This window comes from Gobio gobio, assembly GCF_949357685.1.
Source record: "Gobio gobio genome assembly, chromosome: 18".
NCBI classification, from domain to species: Eukaryota; Metazoa; Chordata; class Actinopteri; order Cypriniformes; family Gobionidae; genus Gobio; species Gobio gobio.
The window spans coordinates 29,987,041-30,008,421 of record NC_137111.1 but is presented as its reverse complement, the minus strand read 5'-3'; the positions used below and the strand labels follow the sequence as shown (position 1 = coordinate 30,008,421).

The window sequence follows — 21,381 nt, the reverse complement described above, 5'->3', positions numbered from 1 at the left end:
ACTAGCAGGGCATGTAGTCACACTGAAACATGCCTTAAACCAGTGGTTCTCAAACAGGGGGCCAGGGCCGGGCCCGTTAAGGAGCCTCAGCAAACTTCCCAGGGTAGGGATGTCCAACCCTGCTCCTGGAGGGCCACTGTCCTACAGAGTTCAGCTCCAACCCCAATTAAAGGGATAGTTCACCCAAAAATGAAAAGTATGTCATCATTCTCAGATCTCGGCAGCATTGACTACCATCGTTTTTTTCTTACCCCCACTATGGTAGTCAATGGCTGCCAAGATCTGCTTGATTACAAACATTCTTCCAAATATCTTCCTTTGTGTTCAGCAGAACAAAGAAATGTATATTTATAGGTTTGGAACAACTTGAGTGTGACTAAATGATGAAAGAATTTTCATTTTTGGGTGAACTATACCTGTAAACAAACCTGAATAAAATCTCCAGGACCGAGTTTGGACACTGTTCTATGGTTTCACTTAATTATCTTTAATGTAGTTACATTTATTTTAAATGTATTTAAAAAAAATTAAAAAAAAATCAATGTGTAAACTGAAATCATATTTCAACCCTCCCCAGCCAAAAACTATTGAACATATAGTTCTTAAAACTTTTGAAACCACAAAATTAATTTTGGTTATATTAATAAACAAACAAACAAACAAACAAACAAACATTCTCAGTTTTGCTTTGTTTTTTGTTTTTTAAATGAAAACAAGCCTGTGCCATAATTACAGAAGAAATACATAAATCCTCTTGGGCCTTCGAATAGTCCATTGAATCAAAAAGGTTCAAAACCACTGCCTATAGACTTTGTAACAGCTAAAAGCTCAGTTTATCAAGCACGGGCGAAAAATAAAACAATGAATGAATCAGCAAAATGTAAAATGTAACATAGAAAAGTACCAAACGACTTCCACAAATATAGTAATTAGCCTACTACACGACTTGATAGCATTTAAAACGTGTGACAACTTGCCCCTACCTGAAAATATAATTGTCCTGAAAACACACTTCAAGCTTTCAGTCAAAAAATACATTTATTAGTTCACTCTCGTCTAATGTATGTAAATGGGGGTTCATTGTGTTTAATTGTTTATCCAACAGATAGGGTACACGATGAGGGTACTGGATTTTTTGTTGAGAGGGACAAAAGTCATAAAACAAATTGTTACTGTAGCAAAATGCTGCAACAATGACGACGCCTTAGGCAAGTGTACAAACGAGTGGCGTTTTTGACTTACCTGTTACACTTTGCATACTGTTTCTAAACATCCATCAAGTGATTAACTAATCCTAAACTTCATATATTTGACAATAACACCTATTTGCAATATGTATTCAGTACCTGTGCACTGCACACTGCACACTGCACTGTACTTTTTTTTTTATATTCAAATCTTGACCGTTCAACAACAGGCCTTATTTGGTTAAATTCGTTTGCTAAATTAGTTCAAATAAAGTTTGGTCATTCAAACTTTAATGACGTCAGTGACGCTCGAGTCTTTTCGCGGGAAGTTACTTTCGCTTTGCCTGCATCACAACAAAACAGAGGAAGAAGCTTCTGACAGCAGCGTTTGACTAGCGTTTGACTGTTACCTGCACAAAACCCGTTCGTCTCTGTTTATATTATTTAGTTTACTATCGAGACGTCGAAGTAAGTGTTTAGCTAGCGGTTTATATTCATTTTGGCCTTGGACGTATTTATTTTTATCATGAGCTGTTTGCTGTTGAGAGAAAGCCCTATGATCATTGCGCTTAATAAGGAGAAGACAGTCTATGACGGGTTCATCACAGTGCTGGTGAGGAAAGCTTCACATCTCAGTTCACAGTCTTTACAGTGTGAATATGTTATGACTTATGAATCGTATTACAGTAGTTGAAACGGTTGTCACAAGTGTCACATTTATCTTATGATTTAATCTTTGACAGGAAAAAGACTTCAGGATAAGAATATCTCTACCTCCTGATCATCAGATGAAACAGGCAAAGTATGATGTTTATTTGATGAGATATTTATTTATTAAAATATCCAAGAATACCAACAACATATAAGAAATGTAAAGATTATTGGACCAGATACAAGACATGGTCATATGTTTTATGTAAATAAAAATACAATAAAAAAAAATACATATAATATAAAATATTCAATTTTTTTATTAAGTGCTTTGACTTCAGTTAAATAAATAAAAAAATGTGAGCTTTTTCACTCAATTTTATCTGTGTGTTATTTTTTGCATGTATTACTGAGCCAGTGCAATTATTAAATCATATATAAACACTAACTTTGCATTATTTTCAGTTGAAACATATTTTAAGTTATGTAGTTAGCATGCATAATTCCAAAAGTGTAAGTATTATTATTATTTCATTTTCTTTGGCTTGTCTTGTTTTCCAGATTACATTGTTGTTGGCAAATGAAACGTCTACTTCATGGTTATCAACATATTGTGAAGCAGGTACAATAAATCAAAGGCAAATAGTTTGCAGCTATTTCTCATCATTCCAGAAATACGTCTTAATTAACACATAATGTTTTTCGAGGGGAGAAAAAAAAATCATTTTCCATATGCCTCTAGGGTGAAAAGATTAGATTTATGATTTACCCTGCCTAGATGTATGCGGTACCCTAACTAGTTAAAGTTCATTATTTTCTTATGAATTTAAAATTATTAAAAATTAACTCTAATGGTCACTCTCATTAGTCAAATGACAGGTGCTGGTTTTGTTATTCTGCGTGTACAAACATTTGAATTGTATGCGTTTTCTTTGAACAGAGATTACAGCATTCGACTAATCTGATGGCTTTTATCCTGGAACTCAGAACAGTGTTGGTAAATATTGCTAAAATATTGCACGTTTTATCCCTGGAGTTGAACATTACCATATTCATGTTGACAAATGTTATACATGATGTAATGTTTAGCATCATATTACCATAATAAGCGCACGAGTCCCGCAGATTGAATAAATGATTCTCATTATGAACTTGTCTATTATCAGGAAGTGGCGTTGAAGAGCCAACCAGGATGTCAGTCCTTCTCACCACCTCAGTATTATTCCCAGCTGATAACAGAGATGGAGATCGTAGGATGGGATAAGTATGTTGTTTCTAGTGGCCTAGTGCTTTTCTCGACTCGCGTTCCATTGTGTTCTCTTATAATCGCATATAGGACAAATCCTTTACATTACTGTAAGGACATGAGTGGCGCATTCTTCTGTCGTCAACTTTTCGTGAAAACACCGTGTCACATTCCTTGCTTTGTAACAGAGGCTAATGTGGTGTCTGTCAGCCATGTATCAAGCTGTGATTTCACTAGGCTTCTCATTTTCCACTTTCTATTAATGTCCAAAGATATAATTATGATATTAGCAAATGCAAATTGGTCTAATTGGAGACCCACTCTCAAGTTTAATGGGGAAATGTAGGCTGAAAAGTTAGGCTGGAAATAAGGTGCCCATTTCAGACCTGAATTGCGGTCAGAAGTATTATACACCAGCGCTATCTGTAAATGCACTTGAGATTAATTAAGATCCTTAATTCGTGTCTGTTAATAGCCTCAAGTCCGGCACAGTTGCGGACCCTGATTGGTTTAGGAAGGGGGAAGTGCCGCAGAACCTGGTCATTTTAATGAGTTTTAGTTGCCTTGAAGAAGCCACATTTACTGTTAATTACTGTATAGATGGGGTCAGGTCTGTTCTCCCCTCTTATCCCCGGAATAGTTCAAAAGAGTCAGATATTTAGGAAATTACAAAACATCAGTCTCTGGCTGATTTATAGTGCGGTCTAAGTGTGCTATTTGAAGTATCGCAGCAAAGTGTTAGGTCATAAGAAAATGAAAGTTGAATATTTTGACTTTGATCCCATTTTGCTCCCATTTTACTGTGAGATATTGCATTTGGTCTGACATCGTCATCTGAAACTGTTCAGATTTTTTTAGACAATTGGTGCATGGGAGCCATGGTGAGAGGTTGTCACACCTTGCACATGTATGAGAGAGAAGCGCGGGGCCTCTCGCTGTGGTCTTTTAACACCCCGCCAAGATAATGACACCTGAGCAGGTTTTCTATTGGCTGGTCTTCTCACCATCTCACTCCAGCCAGCAGTTATATCTTAAAACCCATGATCCCTGGTGGCACCTGTGAGAATGGAATAACTGTACTATTTTCAGCAGCTGGCTTTTTGCATATCTGGAAAGTTGTGATGAGAAGTCTTCGCAAAAGCGGCCTCGGCGGTATTACAGTTTATGTTTTCCCCCTTACTCTTCCAAATTTTTTGCTGTATGGCTTTATGCTTTCATCTATGGCCTGTTTGTATGCAAACATGCCAAATGTTCCTTCTCCATTTATGAGGGGAGCTGATTTCCTAGTTGCAAATGTAATGCTCTCATCAATCCTCCCAGCAAGACATCGAGCCGTCAAGCTGTTTCAATCAACTGAGGTGAACGCCAGCAAGGCCTGATACTGTGGCAGGAGATCCCTGTAGAATGCAGAGTGGCTGAATGACGTCCCGGCTCTGAAAAGAGATCTCAATTTCGAGGAAATGAATGATTGGTGTGATTTTGTGCCAAAAGCTCATGTAATTGAATGTGATGCAAAAGATTCGTCCTGTTGCTTCATGGGTTGTGAGAGAAATAGACTGAGCATTAAGATCACTTTGAACTGTAGAACAGAGAAATAAAAGTGTGTTTGCAGGTAGGTCTGTCTGAATTGCAGACAGTATTCACAAACGTAACCACCAATGTCACAATAACAGTTGTAGAATATAATTCTATCAAACTATTATCTTTTTAAAATATGCAAGTACATTATACAAACTAATATCAAAACCAGTTTAAAGTTATTAGTGTAATCCACATATAAATGGATATATAAATATATATTTCAGTTGATAGCTCATTCGCATCACTACTTTTCACTTTAATTTCTCTAGGTAGTCCCGAGATCCAAAAAACGTCCGTTTGGTAACCGGGGTGCGGGTCCCCGGACATGGGTCGCAGGTGGCGCACGCCGTTCAGTCGAAATGTTCTGGGGCCTGGCCGAAGCGCTGAGGGCGATTTCAGCGGCCCTGACCCCGCTAGGGGTCAGACGGGAGCGCCCCGAAGTCCGAGGTCCCCCAGAGGCAGTACCGCCTTCATCCACAGTGGGGCAGAATCACCGTCCCAGTCCCGGATTATTCCGACAGGCTTCTCAGCCATTCGTATAAACTGGGATCGGTCACTTTCTCGATTCCCCCTTTCCCATGAACCCGTTATCTGCCCGATTACCCTCTATAGTGGGCGCGTGACCCCTGCTGACGCTCCTAAGCCATGCCCCGTCCCCCGAGCCCGTTATTTGCCCGATTACCTGCTTTATTGGGCAAACGATCAGGTGACCCCCCCCCTGACCACTCCCAGGCCAATAAAAAAAATCCCCCTCAAAATTGAATAAAAAGTTGGGCCGTGCACACAGATGTTTAAGTTGCAAAACAGTCACTTTGTATTAATGTACAGTGAGTATACACTCACCTAAAGGATTATTAGGAACACCTGTTCAATTTCTCATTAATGCAATTATCTAATCTACCAATCACATGGCAGTTGCTTCAATGCATTTAGGGGTGTGGTCCTGGTCAAGAAAATCTCCTGAACTCCAAACTGAATGTCAGAATGGGAAAGAAAGGTGATTTAAGCAATTTTGAGCGTGGCATGGTTGTTGGTGCCAGACGGGCCGGTCTGAGTATTTCACAATCTGCTCAGTTACTGGGATTTTCACGCACAACCATTTCTAGGGTTTACAAAGAATGGTGTGAAAAGGGAAAAACATCCAGTATGCGGCAGTCCTGTGGGCGAAAATGCCTTGTTGATGCTAGAGGTCAGAGGAGAATGGGCCGACTGATTCAAGCTGATAGAAGAGCATCGTTTAAATGCCACGGCCTACCTGAACATTGTTTCTGACCATGTCCATCCCTTTATGACCACCATGTACCATCCTCTGATGGCTACTTCCAGCAGGATAATGCACCCTGTCACAAAGCTTGAATCATTTCAAATTGGTTTCTTGAACATGACAATGAGTTCACTGTACTAAAATGGCCCCCACAGTCACCAGATCTCAACCCAATAGAGCATCTTTGGGATGTGGTGGAACGGGAGCTTCGTGCCCTGAATGTGCATCCCAAAAATCTCCATCAACTGCAAGATGCTATCCTATCAATATGGGCCAACATTTCTAAAGAATGCTTTCAGCACCTTGTTGAATCAATGCAACGTAGAATTAAGGCAGTTCTGAAGGCGAAAGGGGGTCAAACACAGTATTAGTATGGTGTTCCTAATAATCCTTTAGGTGAGTGTATTCTGCTGTAGTTGCAGAAGAGAGTGTGAGCCAACGAAAAGTGTCGAAGTTCTTCTCCCAGAGTTTTTTATGTGGATCTAAGTGCTGAGGGACAGAATGTGGATATGTGATCCTGCAGATTCTGCCGATGGGAACACTCAGAGCAAAGTGTGCATGTATGAACTAACCACGATATGCTGTGTTACACGACTCGTAAATAAGCTGCTGAAATACAAGCGTGTCGTGAAGTGCTGGGATTTTAGCAATAAATCTCTGGTCGCTGTAGTTGATTTTCAGCACTGTTTTCTGGGAGAGAGGATTGTGAACATCTGAGTAGCATCTTTAGTTAAAGGAAATCAACGGCTTGGTTTATTTGGTCAGAATGGTCATATCCCTTTTATGTTTTTACTTACAACTAATATTCTGTAAGTGGTCACTCATGACCTGTCTGATGTGTGTTGTATGTGGTCTTATGTATGGTGTCTCGGCAGGCTGCTCTTCATCGATGCAGAGTTCCGCACACTCAAGATGAAGGCTGAGGACTCTGCAGGTCGTCAGCATGCTATTACAATCAAGCTCAAGTCCAAGGTAAGGCCCTGTTTTATTTCCTATTCTGGTAATACTTTTTTTTGCAGTGTCCTTGTTACACATTACATGTACTTACTATAATAATAACAATAACTTATTCATAATTATATGCAACTAACCCTAAACCAAACCCTAATCCTAACCCTAACCCTTTATTAATTAATATTACTCCGTACCTAAATGTATAATTAGCACTGTAAGAAGGAAACCTAAAAATGAAGTCTATCCCTTATTTTCTCTCAACTATTTTTTGTTTTTGTCATTTTTAAGTTTTTGTCATTTTATTTTAAGTTTCCAGGTCATTTTTTGAAGGGTTGTGTAATTTGCGCTCTGTAAAAACTAGCTGTGTCAATTTAACACAATAATTTAGCAGTAGTAGCCAAAATTGATGTCCGGAGAGGATATTTGTTTTTAATGACCCTACATGTTCGATTAAATTATCACAATATGAGAAAAAAATATTTTTTAAATATGAGGGAAGAACAAAACACTACACTTGGTTAAGGTATTTATCTGGCAAGATTATTTAGCAAAAAGGCAAACTACAGCTACAGGTTTTATTTTACTATGCAAAAAAAATGCATGGAAAAACAAAAAGCTCATAGGTAAAAATCAGTTATTAATATTTTGTTGATTCTCTCTTGTTTTTGCATGTGTCATAATTTCTTTGTATGACAGCCTGGCATAAAATGATGTCTGCACAATTTGGCTTGTTTCATTGCGTTATCACAGATAAAACAATTGACTCCAAGCACAACTAGAAAATATGCTTACAAATGTTTAATACAAATGTTTGTGGAAACCAATGTTTTTCATTAATTTGATGAATCAAAATTTCAAAGGGAAAACATTTATTTTGAATTTGATATTTATTTGATACATTGTGTCATTTCTTTCTAAAAAGTATAATTTATTGACCCCGAACGTGTGTGTGTGTGTGTGTGTGTGTGTGTGTGTGTGTGTGTAGATGTTTTTCTAGCCTGGTGGGGACTTCAACCTGACTGTAGACAGACTCATGGGGACTCGTGTCACAAAAGCTTATAAATCATTCAGAATGAGTTTTTATGAAAATGTAAAAATGCAGAATGTCTCCTGTGAGGGTTAGGTTTAGGGGCAGGGGCAGTGTAAGGGGATAGAAAATACGGTTTGTACAGTATAAAAACCATTACGCCTATGGTGAGTCCCCAGAAGGATAGCGCACCAGACATGTGTGTGTGTGTGTGTGTGTGTGTGTGTGTGTGTGTGTGTGTGTGTGTGTGTGTGTGTGTGTGTGTGTGTGTGTGTGTGTGTGTGTGTGTGTGTGTGTGTTTGGGACCGCACAAAGATGGCAATATCCAAAATCCTTGTCCTTGTGCAGACATTTTTTGGTCCCCATGAAGAAAAAAACGCTTATAAATCATACTAAGTGATGTTTTTTGAAAATGTAAAAATGCAGAAAGTTTTCTGTGATGGGTAGGTTTAGGGGTTAGAATTTGCAGTTTGTACAGTATAAAAGTCATTATGTTTATGGAAAGTCTCCATAAAACCCAACGTGTGTGTGTGTTTGTAAATGTGATGTAACTGAGCCACATAAATGAGTTCAACATTAAGGTCTACAAAGAAACGAAGAAAATTATGATGTTATTTTGCAGATCTATTTTTATGGGTCATAGATGCAAATGTATCAGGATAAGCTCACACAGCTTCCAGTATCTAGATTATCAGTCTCGGCTGGACTGCAAAAGGAGTAGAACTTTGGTTTTAGTATCTAACTTTAAGGGGGTGGCACTAATGTGCTGTGACTTTAAGATTATGTTGAGAGATGGAGCTATGAGATTGTGGCAGGGCCTGAAGGAGAGGCGAGAGAGTGTGCAGGGATGCGGTGGCATAGATAAGACCACGAGTGATCCTTATAAGGTGATTACAGGGGCCACAGAAGAAGCAGAAAATTGTGGCGTGTGAGTAGTTTAGTCTGAGAGTCTGGCTGTGTGAGTGAGCTCTGTTTGGCATTGGGAGTGGAGACATGGTATAGATGCCAGTGGCTCCTTGCGGACCCTGCACGGGGTCCTGATGAGATTCAGCAGGGCGTGAGAAGCCCCCTGTGCCCACCTGCCCACCATCCTGCTGGGTGCTAAAAATAGCTGTGATCTACCCACCTCACATCTGCTCATCCTCCCAGAGCCGGGCACCTCTCACAAGGCCCTCCGTCACCCAGCGGCAGCTTACTCAACAGGAGCCAGTAAAGGCATCTCTGCTGCTGGTGTAAATGTGGGTTGTGGGGTCATACTCATAGTTGGATTATTGGTTGTAGTGTGGAAATGTATGTAAGAGAATTTTAAGCTTAAAAAGGTTGAGTAAGTTAGGCCTTCAGGTGTGGAAAGTTGTCCTAGTGTTTCAGCATGGAGAGTGGATATGCTGTGTTTAAATCTAAAATAATTTATATTAATGTATTAATTTACAAATGTATAAATTATAAATAATTATTTATTTATCAATAAATTATTAATTAGTAATATTATTTGAATTATAATTATATTATTTTCTATTTTTCTATTAATATTGTATATAATATACACTATCATTCAATATATAGCATACACTACAGTTACTGTAACTGCTGTATTTATTTTATATCATCCTCCTTGTCTTGAGACTTTAATTTGTGTTTTTAATCCCTCTGAAGAGGACAGGAAAGCCCGAGCAATACATATGCAACCCTATGCTTTGTTAGTCTGTTAATTATCTGTTAATTTTTTTTTTTTCTCAGAAAAGTGCGTTGTACATTGACCTAGTTAATGTCGAATAAACGTAAAAAAAAGTAAAAACAACAATACAACATTTGTTTTTTATTTTAATATATTTAAAAATTTTATTTATTCCAGTGATGGCAAAGCAGAATTTCCAGCAGCTATTACCAATCTTCAGTCATCTATACACTATATTACCAAAAGTATTGGGACACCCCTCCAAATCATTCAGGTGTTCCAATCACTTCCATGGCCACCGGTGTATAAAACACCTAGGCATGCAGACTGCTTCTACAAACATTTGTGAAAGAATAGGTCGCTCTCAGGAGCTCAGTGAATTCAAGTGTGGGACCGTGATAGGTTGTGCAATAAGTCCATTCGTGAAATTTCCTCACTACTAAATATTCCACTGTCAAATGGGAACAACAGCAAATCAGCCACGAAGTGGTAGGCCACGTAAAATCACAGAGTGGGGTCAGCGCATGCTGAGAAGCACAGTGCTCTGAAGTCGCCAACTTTCTGCAGAGTCAATAGCTACATACCTCCAAACTTTGTGTGGCCTTCAGATTAGCTCAAGAACAGTGTGTACAGAGCTTCATGGAATGGGTTTCCATGGCCGAGGAGCTGCATCTAGGCCTTATATCACAAAGTGCAATGCAAAGCGTTGGATGCAGTGGTGTAAAGCACGCTGCCACTGGACTCTAGAGCAGTGGAGACGGGTTCTCAGGAGTGACGAATCACGCTTCTCTGTCGGGCAATCTGATGGACGAGTCTGGGTTTGGCGGTTGCAAGGAGAACGGTACTCGCCTGACTGCATTGTGCCAAATGTAAAGTTTGGTGGAGGGGGGGTTATGGTGTGGGGTTGTTTTCAAGGGGTTGGGCTTGGCCCCTTAGTTCCAGTGAAAGGAACTCTTAACGCTTCAGCATACCAAGACATTTTGGACAATTTCATGCTCCCAACTTTTTGGGAACAGTTTGGGAATGGCCCCTGCCTGTTCCAACATGACTGCGCACCAGTGCTCAAAGCAAGGTCCATAAAGACATGGATGAGCGAGTTTGGTGTGGAGGAACTTGACTGGCTTGCACAGAGTCCTGACCTCACCCCAATAAGAGACTGCGAGCCCGGCATTCTCGTCCAACATCAGTGCCTGACCTCACAAATGCGCTTCTAGAAAAATGGTCAAAAATTCCTATAAACACACTCCTAAACCTTGTGGAAAGCCTTCCCAGAAGAGTTGAAGCTGTTATAGCTGCAAAGGGTAGGCCAACTCCGTATTAAACCCTACGGATTAAGAATGGGATGTCATTAAATTTCATGTGCATGTAAAGGCAGGAGTCCCAAAACTTCTGGCATTATAGTATATTAGTCTTTATTCAAATATGCTGATTTGGTGCTCAAGAAACATGTCTTATTATCAATGTTAATAACAATTGTGCTGCTGTTAAATATTTTTGTGGAAGTCTAAAAAACAGAAGTCATTTGATTTGTTTTGTTATGTTCAATTACCAGCTCTGGATGTTCCATTCAGCTCTGCCTCTGTGCTTTTCAATTTAACATGTATGGAAATGTATCAGAGAATCAGGCACATAATCAACGCATTTTGTATGATCTCTTTTATTAAGTTAATTATTATTATATATTATATATATACCATACCAGACTTGCATTAACATTTTAAATGTTTAAAATTACTACTTTCTTACCATGTATACTGTTTTAAACCATGATTATTACCCTCTCTTTTTTTACTCTCTATTCAGTATCCAACTGAGGCCCCAGATTTTTCTGCAGATCTTCCTGTTCCATTGGTCATCACGTGGACCTCTCAGGTACATAGTTATTTAAAAACTTTTTGAACAGAAAAAAATGTTACTGAAAAGGTGATTTGGCTTTTTTATCACATTACCAAAATTGTCCTTTTTTAATAGCAATTAAAGTACAATATTTTTAATGAACCAGTTTTTTTGGCATTTAAAGGTGTGTTTTTGTTGACGAAAGGTGTTCTGTTCCGCCGCCGCTTTGATGTTGCTTCCATAAAAAAAACAATAACTCCACTCACAAAGGTTCAAACTGTGCCAAATAAACCGGCAGGACGGCGATCTGGAAAGCTACATATGTTAGCGGACTCTAATGAGTCTCGACGAGTTTCCTCGTACGTATAACAATTAAAAGCGAGAACGGAGACCCATTTTTCACTGTCGTTTTCTTTTTATCATCGTCCTCTGTTTTCGCCTCCTCCCCTGAAAAACAGGCTCCTCTTCAGTCATACGTTTGCTCCAATTACTTTGAGGTGGATGAAAGCGACTTGGCATATTGCACAGCAGTGGTGTGAGTTTGGGAGGGTTGTGCGTTGTGTTGGGTGAGGGATGGCAGTGGAACATGGCTCTCTGACAGAGAAGACCAGCTCAGCACACAGCAGCCTTCTGTCGGCTGAAGCCCTGCTGCGCTGCTGATGTCTTGATGCATCTCCTCTGTTCAGGGAAGAGAAAGGCCTGTCTGCCTGCCTCTCACGTACATTTGAATGAGTAATGATTACCTGACTGAACTGACTGTGTCTGTGTTTGTGAGAGAGTCAGTGAGTTTGTGAGTAATGTATAAAATGGATCAGGAGATTTGGCAGGGTGTTCTCTTTGTTGGGTGGTGGACACAGCGGTGCAGGTGTGTCTCAGTGGGATTTACACTCAACCAGCCACCCGGCCCGACTCCCGGAGTGCACAAAGAGAAACAATGCTCACTGCATGAATTACAACCCCTCAACCTATTTCAAAAAGTAAATACAATGCCATTCAAAAGTTTGGGGTCAGTGAGATCTTTTAATGCTTTTGGGAAAAAAGCCTTATTTGCTCACAACACAGTATTTATCTAATCAAAAATAAAGTATAAAATGTAATTGTGAAATTTACTGATTAAAATAACTGCTTTAACAGTAATTTTTAAATAAATCTTATAAATGCCTTTACTGTCACTTTTGATTTTTCCCTGCATATACAATGTATATGTAATTAAGCTTTTTATAAGATACTGTATTCATAAGAACTAACAATATTGACATTCTGCTCATTTAATAAGTATTATTATTAGTTGTTTTGTTCTTTAAAAGGTCAACTACAAAATGATGTAAATTAAAGATGTAAATTATTGCAATTTAATTATTGAGTGTATTGGCAGTGCTAGTTTTATTTTATGAGTCGCTAAAGGCTGTTTATTTGTTGCCAAAGGTACCCATTTATCAGTTATACTGAGATACCAGAAGCCAACATTGGGGTATTGATCCAACCCTATACAGTGATAATGAATTATTACCATATTCAGGTAGTACTAGCACTGTCCCACTAATGTATTATGTAAATAGTTTATCCCAGCATTGCTTCTTTATGTGGTGGTTCCTTAACAATCACAATTATAGACCACAAGAATTAATGAAAACATACTTTTTTGTGTGCAATTATTGATTTATTTACTTGACACTTGTTCACTAAATGACTGAAAATGCACCATTGAACATTATGAGGAGGGACCTAATTGGGAGAGTTAACAGAACAGTAAGCATGCTGTCACCTCACTGGGGAGGAATCCATTGTGCCATTCCACATTTCGGGCACATTTCCAAGAGAAATTCAATTATGAGGACATCTCGTATGCACCATATATTTAAATAAAAGCATAACTATAATCACACAACCGGCATTAATTGGGAAATAATTGCTGTCTTTGCACCTGTGCAATGCTAAATTGTGTGTGCTGTATTGGCACATTGACCCATCATATTTGTTTTATGCTCTCTCTCCTATACCGGAGAAACCCGTCCTGTGTGGCGTCAAGGAAAGCTCATTCACACATATTATGTCCTTGCCTTAACAAAGATTTCCAAAACCAATCGAGATTACTATGCTGTTCTTCTGAATTGGCTGTCTGCATATCCCTTGCATTAGTGCTACTCTCTAAAAAACAGAAGTCATTTGATTTGTTTTATGTTCAATTACCAGCTCTGGGTGTTCCATTCAGCTCTGCCTCTGTGCTTTTCAATTTAACATGTATGGAAATGTATCAGAGAATCAGGCACATAATCAACGTCAGCACACACAAATTATGTGACAAAAGAAAAACACATGAGATCTCATCCTCTAAATGCAGCCAGTCCTCTCCCTCTTAAATCAGCTGAGATTGGCTGTATTATGTGGTTGAGGTATTACAATGATTCAAAATTACTGTTGACAAATGTGATTTAACATCTCAATCTGAAATCAATCTAGTTTTCTCTCGGATCACCACAAAAGTACACAGATGACTAATAATACACTGTCTGTGTGCATATATATATGGACTTGCTGATGTATTTTTTTTAGATCTAATCTTAATTTTTCGGAGTGATGCAGGTTAATCAGAACTTTTAGAATGTTTACATTATCTTAACATTAGGCTGCAGCTTTTGGTGACTTTAGCCAAAGCAGCTGACTACAACAAGAGTTTTCAAACTTTCTTATGCTTATGACCTCCAAATATAATGAAGCCATCTTTGTGAGAGACCCCCCATCTGGAAATATATAGGATGAGAAAAATATTTATTTAAATATACATTAAAGCAAATCAATAAATGTGTGTGTGTGATATATATATATATATATATATATATATATATACACTCATCTAAAGAATTATTAGGAACACCTGTTCAATTTCTCATTAATGCAATTATCTAATCTACCAATCACATGGCAGTTGCTTCAATGCATTTAGGGGTGTGGTCCTGGTCAAGACAATCTCCTGAACTCCAAACAGAGTGTCAGAATGAGAAAGAAAGGTGATTTAAGCAATTTTGAGTGAGGCATGGTTGTTGGTGCCAGACGGGCATTTCACAATCTGCTCAGTTACTGGGATTTTCATGCACAACCTTTTCTAGGGTTTACAAAGAATGGTGTGAAAAGGGAAAAACATCCAGTATGCGGCAGTCCTGTGGGCGAAAATGCCTTGTTGATGCTAGAGGTCAGAGGAGAATGGGCCGACTGATTCAAGCTGATAGAAGAGCAACTTTGACTGAAATAACCACTCGTTACAAACGAGGTATGCAGCTAAGCAGTTGTGAAGCCACAACACGCACAACCTTGAGGCGGATGGGCTACAACAGCAGAAGACCCCACCGGGTACCACTCATCTCCACTACAAATAGGAAAAAGAGGCTAAAATTTGCACAAGCTCACCAAAATTGGACAGTTGAAGGCTGGAAAAATGTTGCCTGGTCTGATGAGTCTCGATTTCTGTTGAGACATTCAGATGGTAGAGTCAGAATTTGGCGTAAACAGAATGAGAACATGGATCCATCATGCCTTGTTACCACTGTGCAGACTGGTGGTGGTGGTGTAATGGTGTGGGGGATGTTTTCTTGGCACACTTTAGGCCCCTTAGTGCCAATTGGGCATTGTTTAAATGCCACGGCCTACCTGAGCATTGTTTCTGACCATGTCCATCCCTTTATGACCACCATGTACCCATCCTCTGATGGCTTCTTCCAGCAAGATAATGCACCATGTCACAAAGCTCGAATAATTTCAAATTGGTTTCTTGAACATGACAATGAATTCACTGTACTAAAATGGCCCCCACAGTCACCAGATCTCAACCCAATAGAGCATCTTTGTGGGATGCACATGCCCTGGATGTGCATCCCACAAATCTCCATCAACTGCAAGATGCTATCCTATCAATATGGGCCAACATTTCTAAAGAATGCTTTCTGCACCTTGTTGAATCAATGCCACGTAGAATTAAGGCAATTCTGAAGGCGAAAGGGGGTCAAACACAGTATTAGTATGGTGTTCCTAGTAATCCTTTAGGTGAGTGTATATATATACTGTAACGATGACTGACTCGGTTGACTCAAAAACCGTGGTCAAGAACAGACAGTGAAACATTAAAGGATCAGTTCACTCCAGAATTAAAATTTCCTCATAATTTCCTCACCCCCATGTCATCCAAAATATTCATGTCTTTCTTTCTTTAGTCAAAAAGAAATTAAGGTTTTTGAGGAAAACATTTCACGATTTTTCTCCATATAGTGGACTTCAACAGGGACCAAGGGGTTGAAGGTCCAAATTGCAGTTTCAGTCCAGCTTCAAAGGGCTCTACACGATCCCAGCCGAGGAATAATGGTCTTATCTAGCGAAACAGTCATTTTCTAAAAAAATCATAAAATAATTCTATACTTTTTAACCACAAATGCTTGTCTTGAACTAGCTCTGTGATGCGCGACCACGACTTCACGCATTACGTAGTCACGATGGAAAGGTCATGTGTACATTAGCCCTTACATCCCAAAAAAGCATGCGCAAATGACGATTCTCTGTCAACCAATCAACATCCTGCAGTGAGTCTAGCTCCACCCTTTAGTAGCGGACTACTGAGCTAGGTACCCCAACAGAATGGTGCCAAAAAAGTGGTACTGGACGGTTCAGAATTAGGATACCATTCACAACTTCTGACAATGGAAACGGCAAAAATTGCGTACTTTATAATAGCGTACTGAACTGTACTGAACCGTACCGCTCGGGGAAACGAGCCATTAATAAGCCTATTCATCTTAAACAGCACCAAAAATAAAGCGCTGGTGGTGGATTTGAGCAGAGAGGATCTGGTGTCCAGACTAAAGCGTTCTAATTCTGGGCTGAGATTAAAGACATTGAATTGGCAGCTGGGTGGAAAGCGAGGAGTGTGGGTCTGAGGTCAGAGCGGCGTGGGCGACCTGTACGCCCTCACTCTGACAGCGTGGAGTGAAACGAGGCCAAACTCCATCAGCTGTCAATCATCAGATGTGATTTATGAGCGGCCATACTCAAACCATTAGCTCTGCCTCACCACTGGACAGCTCCAAAGGAAACAGAGGCCTACTGTGTTTGTATATGTTAGAATTAGAGGAAGCCGTTATGCTGAACCGTAGATGGGTCCTCTGTGGTTCTCAGTGATCAAACGCAATTGCTGAATTTCTCTTGTTTGCTGATGTATGAGTTTTGGTCTTTTCCTGTTCAGTCACTTTTTATATTTGATTTGTTCTTGGTTGGTGCTTTAATCAATGGTTTGTTGACAGGTAGTTGATGAAGACTTGGCAAGACTTCAGTGGGAATGTTTCTTTTTTTCCTTTTCCTCCCCGAGTGTTGATGGCAGAGGGCTGAAGAGTTTGTATAAAGCAGTGATATGAAACCAGACATGTGGACAGTATCAACATCTCCCATATGCAGAAGTGTTCAGGAGTTATTAAAGACAGCCCAGCCAATGTCTGGAAAAAAAACAATGTTGTTCCTGCATATCAAGAGTTGCATGAGAATTTAAAAGGATACTATTTCTAGCATATAGGCACTTCTGAGAGTACAACCGCTGACTGAGAGGCACCATGTCCATTCAAACTGATATGTTTTAACCGAGCGGCTTTTACTGTAAATAAAACATGCACGTCTAAATGTGGTCAATACAATCATTTTACACCTACTTTAGATCATTTGCTTTAAAGTTGGCATGAATCTAAATCTATTATCTATTTTCTGAATGCATGTTTTTTCATTTATTTTCTAAATTCATGTTATTGATCGTATTATTAACAATTAATCCATGCCTGTTTCTTCTATTTTCCAATCAAAACTCTGGTGATGTATGCAGGACTTCTCCAATCATTTAGTCTGCTCAAACATTGATAGCAAGCTCGCATTCAGATCCAACCCTGACCTACATTATTATTATTTTTTACAATACTAAAGAAAAAATGTGTCACTACTTCTGTTTCATTGCAGCTTTAAACTGGAAACTCTGTCATCTACCCACCCTCATGTCGCAATTTTGTTTCCTGTAGAGCAAAATTTCAGACCTGCTCTTTCCCATACAATGAAAATTCATCATTGGCTATCAAGTTTGGTTGCAATTTTGGTTAACTGGTTAACAGTTTGGTTAAGTCCGCTTAGGACCTCAGTGACTAGCCATTTTGCCATAATGCCTGATCAAACAAAAACATTTAATATGTATAAATAAAAGTGTATTGACGAATCTTTTGAACATTTGCATAGGTTAGATTTAGCAAGCAGATTAATTGAATAAAGGTGCAGTTAAATTTACAGTTGTTTGGCGAATTTCGCCAGTCATTTCAATTGAAAAATCCACATGATCTGGAATGTCGCATGAAGGCGAAAGATTTCCAGACACAAATTTTATATACACATTAACCAACAGAAAGCTTCTTGGTTTGAAAGTGACTTTTGTGCGAGTTGTGCTTTATATGTCGCCTTAGACAATGGACCTTTTTTGCCGGTGAATTTTCACCAACATTTTGCTATTGTGACCACAACTTAACGGTATGCTTGCAAAGCCTAAACAAACTAAAAAAAGAATCCACAATGACAGAATTTTCTGCCCCTTTAAATGGCCATGAGTCAAATTACCAACAACATTTTTGACATTTGAGACTAATTGATTGCCCTTTCTTCTACACCCAGAGCACCTTGGCCAGTGTCCACAGTCAGTTCCTGATAAATGTTGAGGCTCTGTCTGAGTTCTGGTCGGTGCTGGATGAGATAGATGAGCAGACGTGGGTGTTGGAGCCAGAAAAACCCGCAAAAGCAGACTCCATGAGAAGGATCGCCATCGGTGATATTACATTCATATTACAACATTTAAATCTCATAATTTGCAGATCACCACATTTCCCCGCCATCCATCCAACTATGCCCATCAACAATGATTTCCTGTGATATTAAGCTGCCATATCGCTGTTCTTCCCCAGGAAACAATGTCTCAATAAAGGTACAAATTGACCCTAGACACCCCAAAATGCTGCCGGAGTGCTGTTTGCTCGGGGCTGAGCACGGTAGGCATGATTTTTCATATCTGCAAATCTCTCTGTTTATCTCCATACAGCTTTTATTACGGTTTCCTGCATGTGAGAGGCAGCTCGGATGTGAGGAACTCGTGCCTCCCTCTCGTGTTCTTGTTTTTCAATTACCTCCGTACATAAGTGCACATGCTGTAAATGCTTTACTGCATTTAGACAGGACCGCTACAGCTGGAGCGGCCGAGCTGACAGCCCGCAATATGTTTGCGGCGCAATGTGCTTTTAGATTTCGAGTGAGATGGTGCTGGAATGGAGGTCAGTTTGCACTATTTAAGCCGCCGTGATTGTTTCCTTAAATCCAAGGTCATGCTTTGCTGACAATGGCACACAGAACACATTGTCGGTTGCCTAGCAATGTTATTCATTGATATTAAATCCACACTTCAATAGTCAAGACGGTGGCAGTCGCAGACCCTCCGAGCGCGGGGTCAGACAGAAATATTGCTTTTTGCATTTACAAATGACAAACAGAGAGTGCGGCTATCACGTCCCTCCCAGATTGATCTCTCGGGTGGAACAGCCATGATGAGCGCGTTTTATTTGAATTATTTGAATATTTCCCTTTCTGTCAGACTGTTTGTCACAGTAGGAAATGTCCTGTTCTTTCGCCCGCGCTGCTGTGGCATTTCTACTAGAGAATAGAGATTAGAGGTAAGAAATGACGCGGCCGTGCATTGTCTGTCAGCGCTCTGCGATCAGGTGAGGAACGCTGAATGAGAGATGAGGTAGAGTTAATTGAAACTGCTCGGCTACATTAGGGGGGTGAGCGCAGTTCTTGCCTTCATATACAACACTCCCTCAGGCTTGTTTTTGCCATGCAGATTGATTGATATGATTTATGTTGATGGCATTTTTGTCCCCCAGTGCTTTGCAAACATTATGAAGTCCAGTGTGTATTGCTATTACAAAAACATAAATAAGTGTGTAGGTTTTTACAATGAATAATTGAAGATGTGACAGAACAGATAACGGCTTACTGTATTAACTATAGGGTCATCCACATACAAAAAAAAAATTTTTTTTTCAGCATTTCATACTTTCTTACTCATTAGGCAAGGATCATTTTAAATTGATCGAAAGTTACAGTAAAGACTTTTTTTTTTTTTTTTTAATGCTGTTTTTTTTTTTACTTTCTTTTCAAAGAATTCTGAAAAAAATATATCATGATTCTAAAGGATTGTGCGACACTGAAGACTGTAATGGCTAATGAAAATTCAGCTTTGCCATCCCTGGAATAAACTATAGTTTAAAAATATATTCAAATTGAAAATAGTCATTTTAAATTAAAATAATATTTTACAATATTACTGTTTTTGCTGTATTTTTCATCAAATAAATGCAGCCTGGGTGAGCTCAAACAATTAAATCGTAAATAATATTTGTGGGAATTAAATTACTTCTATAATACTAAAATTGTATAAAGACATTGTTATATATATATATCATTTAAATCAACTTGATACTGAAGCACCTATACTTTTGCCATTTGTTACCACAATTCTGTCAATAATTTGAACTCTTGCTTGTGTCTTTCAGTTGTCACTCCTTTACGGAATAAATTGAATGCCAATATGCATTTATGGTAAGCAAACTGATTATTAACTTCTGTTCCAATTCATTTTTTCCCCCCATGGATGTTGAAAATGATTAATGAGAAATCAAAGTGGATGTTGCATATGTCAATGCAAATTTGCTATTTCATGTACATGCCGCAGACAGTTTTCAGTTGATGTCTGTATTACAGTGTAAAATGAATCAGAAACCACATGGTGAGAATGTTTTGGCCCAGGACGTTGATTCTCAGTGATATCCTGGATTTTTTGGGCAGTAATCACTGAACTGTATTCATTATACCATCATGACTTGACTGTATGTGTTTAATTAGTGCATAAAGGTCTGATTTCCTCCTCTCCTCATAGGAACCCTGACTGCAGTGTCCTACAGAATATGAAGGATGTGTTGGAGATAGAATTTCCATCGCCTACCACCCACGAAAAATCTGTACGTTGCATATTTTCGTCTCATACACTGCCACTTACAATTAGTTCCACAGCACCATCACATTTGAAGCTTGCAGTGTTCTTTTTTTCCCACCTCCTTTTCTCTTTGTTTTTATCATCGGGAGAGGTGGGTACGGATTTCCTTTAATTGGGTTGTTTACAGATAAGATCATTACAATAACAAAGGTGGCAGAATCTTCGGCACTATCAAGAGCTGTTTAATCATAGCTCCGCCATTTATCTTTTTTCCTGCGTGCATTTTTTATGCTTTCTCTCTTTCAGCTCGCAGGTTGAAAGGCCGCAGTGTTTATTCACAGTCTGTACCGCAGATTAATGCTTGACCATCATTAACATTCTGAAGCGAGAAAAGTTTACTTGACCAGATGTTGAAATTTTTATCTTCCATCTTTTTAATGGATTGCTTAGAGAGAAAAAAACATCTAATTATCTGAACAGTACTATGCAAACACGAACAGTGGAGGAGAAGAGAGCAGAAGCACGGGAATGGGGGAAGTGTAAAGATTCTCTAGCCTGGCTGAGGCGTCTTGCTAAGCAGGAGGATTGTGTGAAGTGGGGGTCAAGCACATATAGGGTTGATGAGTCCACCTGAGTCTCCTCACCCTGTGGGAACAAATATGAGCCGCCGTGCACCAGCAGGCAGAGTGAATTTCAGATGCAGAATTTCAGATCAGACTCAGGGATACAAAATATGAGAAGTGATGCTTTTCCATAATTAGTCTTTCCTATAATCGGTAACTGAAAATAACAATTCTGTCATTGTTTACTCACCTTTATGTGATTCCAAACCTGTATGACTTTCTGGATTACTTAAGTGGAGCACAGCTGGAGACATTTTGATAATTGTACAGTGCTGGTCAGAGTGCTGG

At 39.2% G+C, this 21,381-nt stretch overlaps 1 protein-coding gene across 1 annotated transcript in view; it reads left to right on the top strand.

The window, feature by feature from the left end:
• The first annotated feature begins 1,512 nt into the window (after positions 1-1,512).
• Positions 1,513-21,381, top strand: part of fancl (FA complementation group L) — a 21,950-nt gene continuing 2,081 nt past the window's right edge. Inside the window, exons 1-11 of the mRNA XM_079841989.1 lie at positions 1,513-1,800; positions 1,931-1,989; positions 2,400-2,460; positions 2,779-2,835; positions 3,005-3,102; positions 6,805-6,901; positions 11,389-11,457; positions 18,100-18,250; positions 18,387-18,470; positions 20,031-20,076; positions 20,414-20,495. Coding sequence (XP_079698115.1) covers positions 1,714-1,800; positions 1,931-1,989; positions 2,400-2,460; positions 2,779-2,835; positions 3,005-3,102; positions 6,805-6,901; positions 11,389-11,457; positions 18,100-18,250; positions 18,387-18,470; positions 20,031-20,076; positions 20,414-20,495 — 891 coding nt within the window. The 5' untranslated portion in view covers positions 1,513-1,713. The remainder of the gene's footprint in view (positions 1,801-1,930; positions 1,990-2,399; positions 2,461-2,778; positions 2,836-3,004; positions 3,103-6,804; positions 6,902-11,388; positions 11,458-18,099; positions 18,251-18,386; positions 18,471-20,030; positions 20,077-20,413; positions 20,496-21,381) is intronic.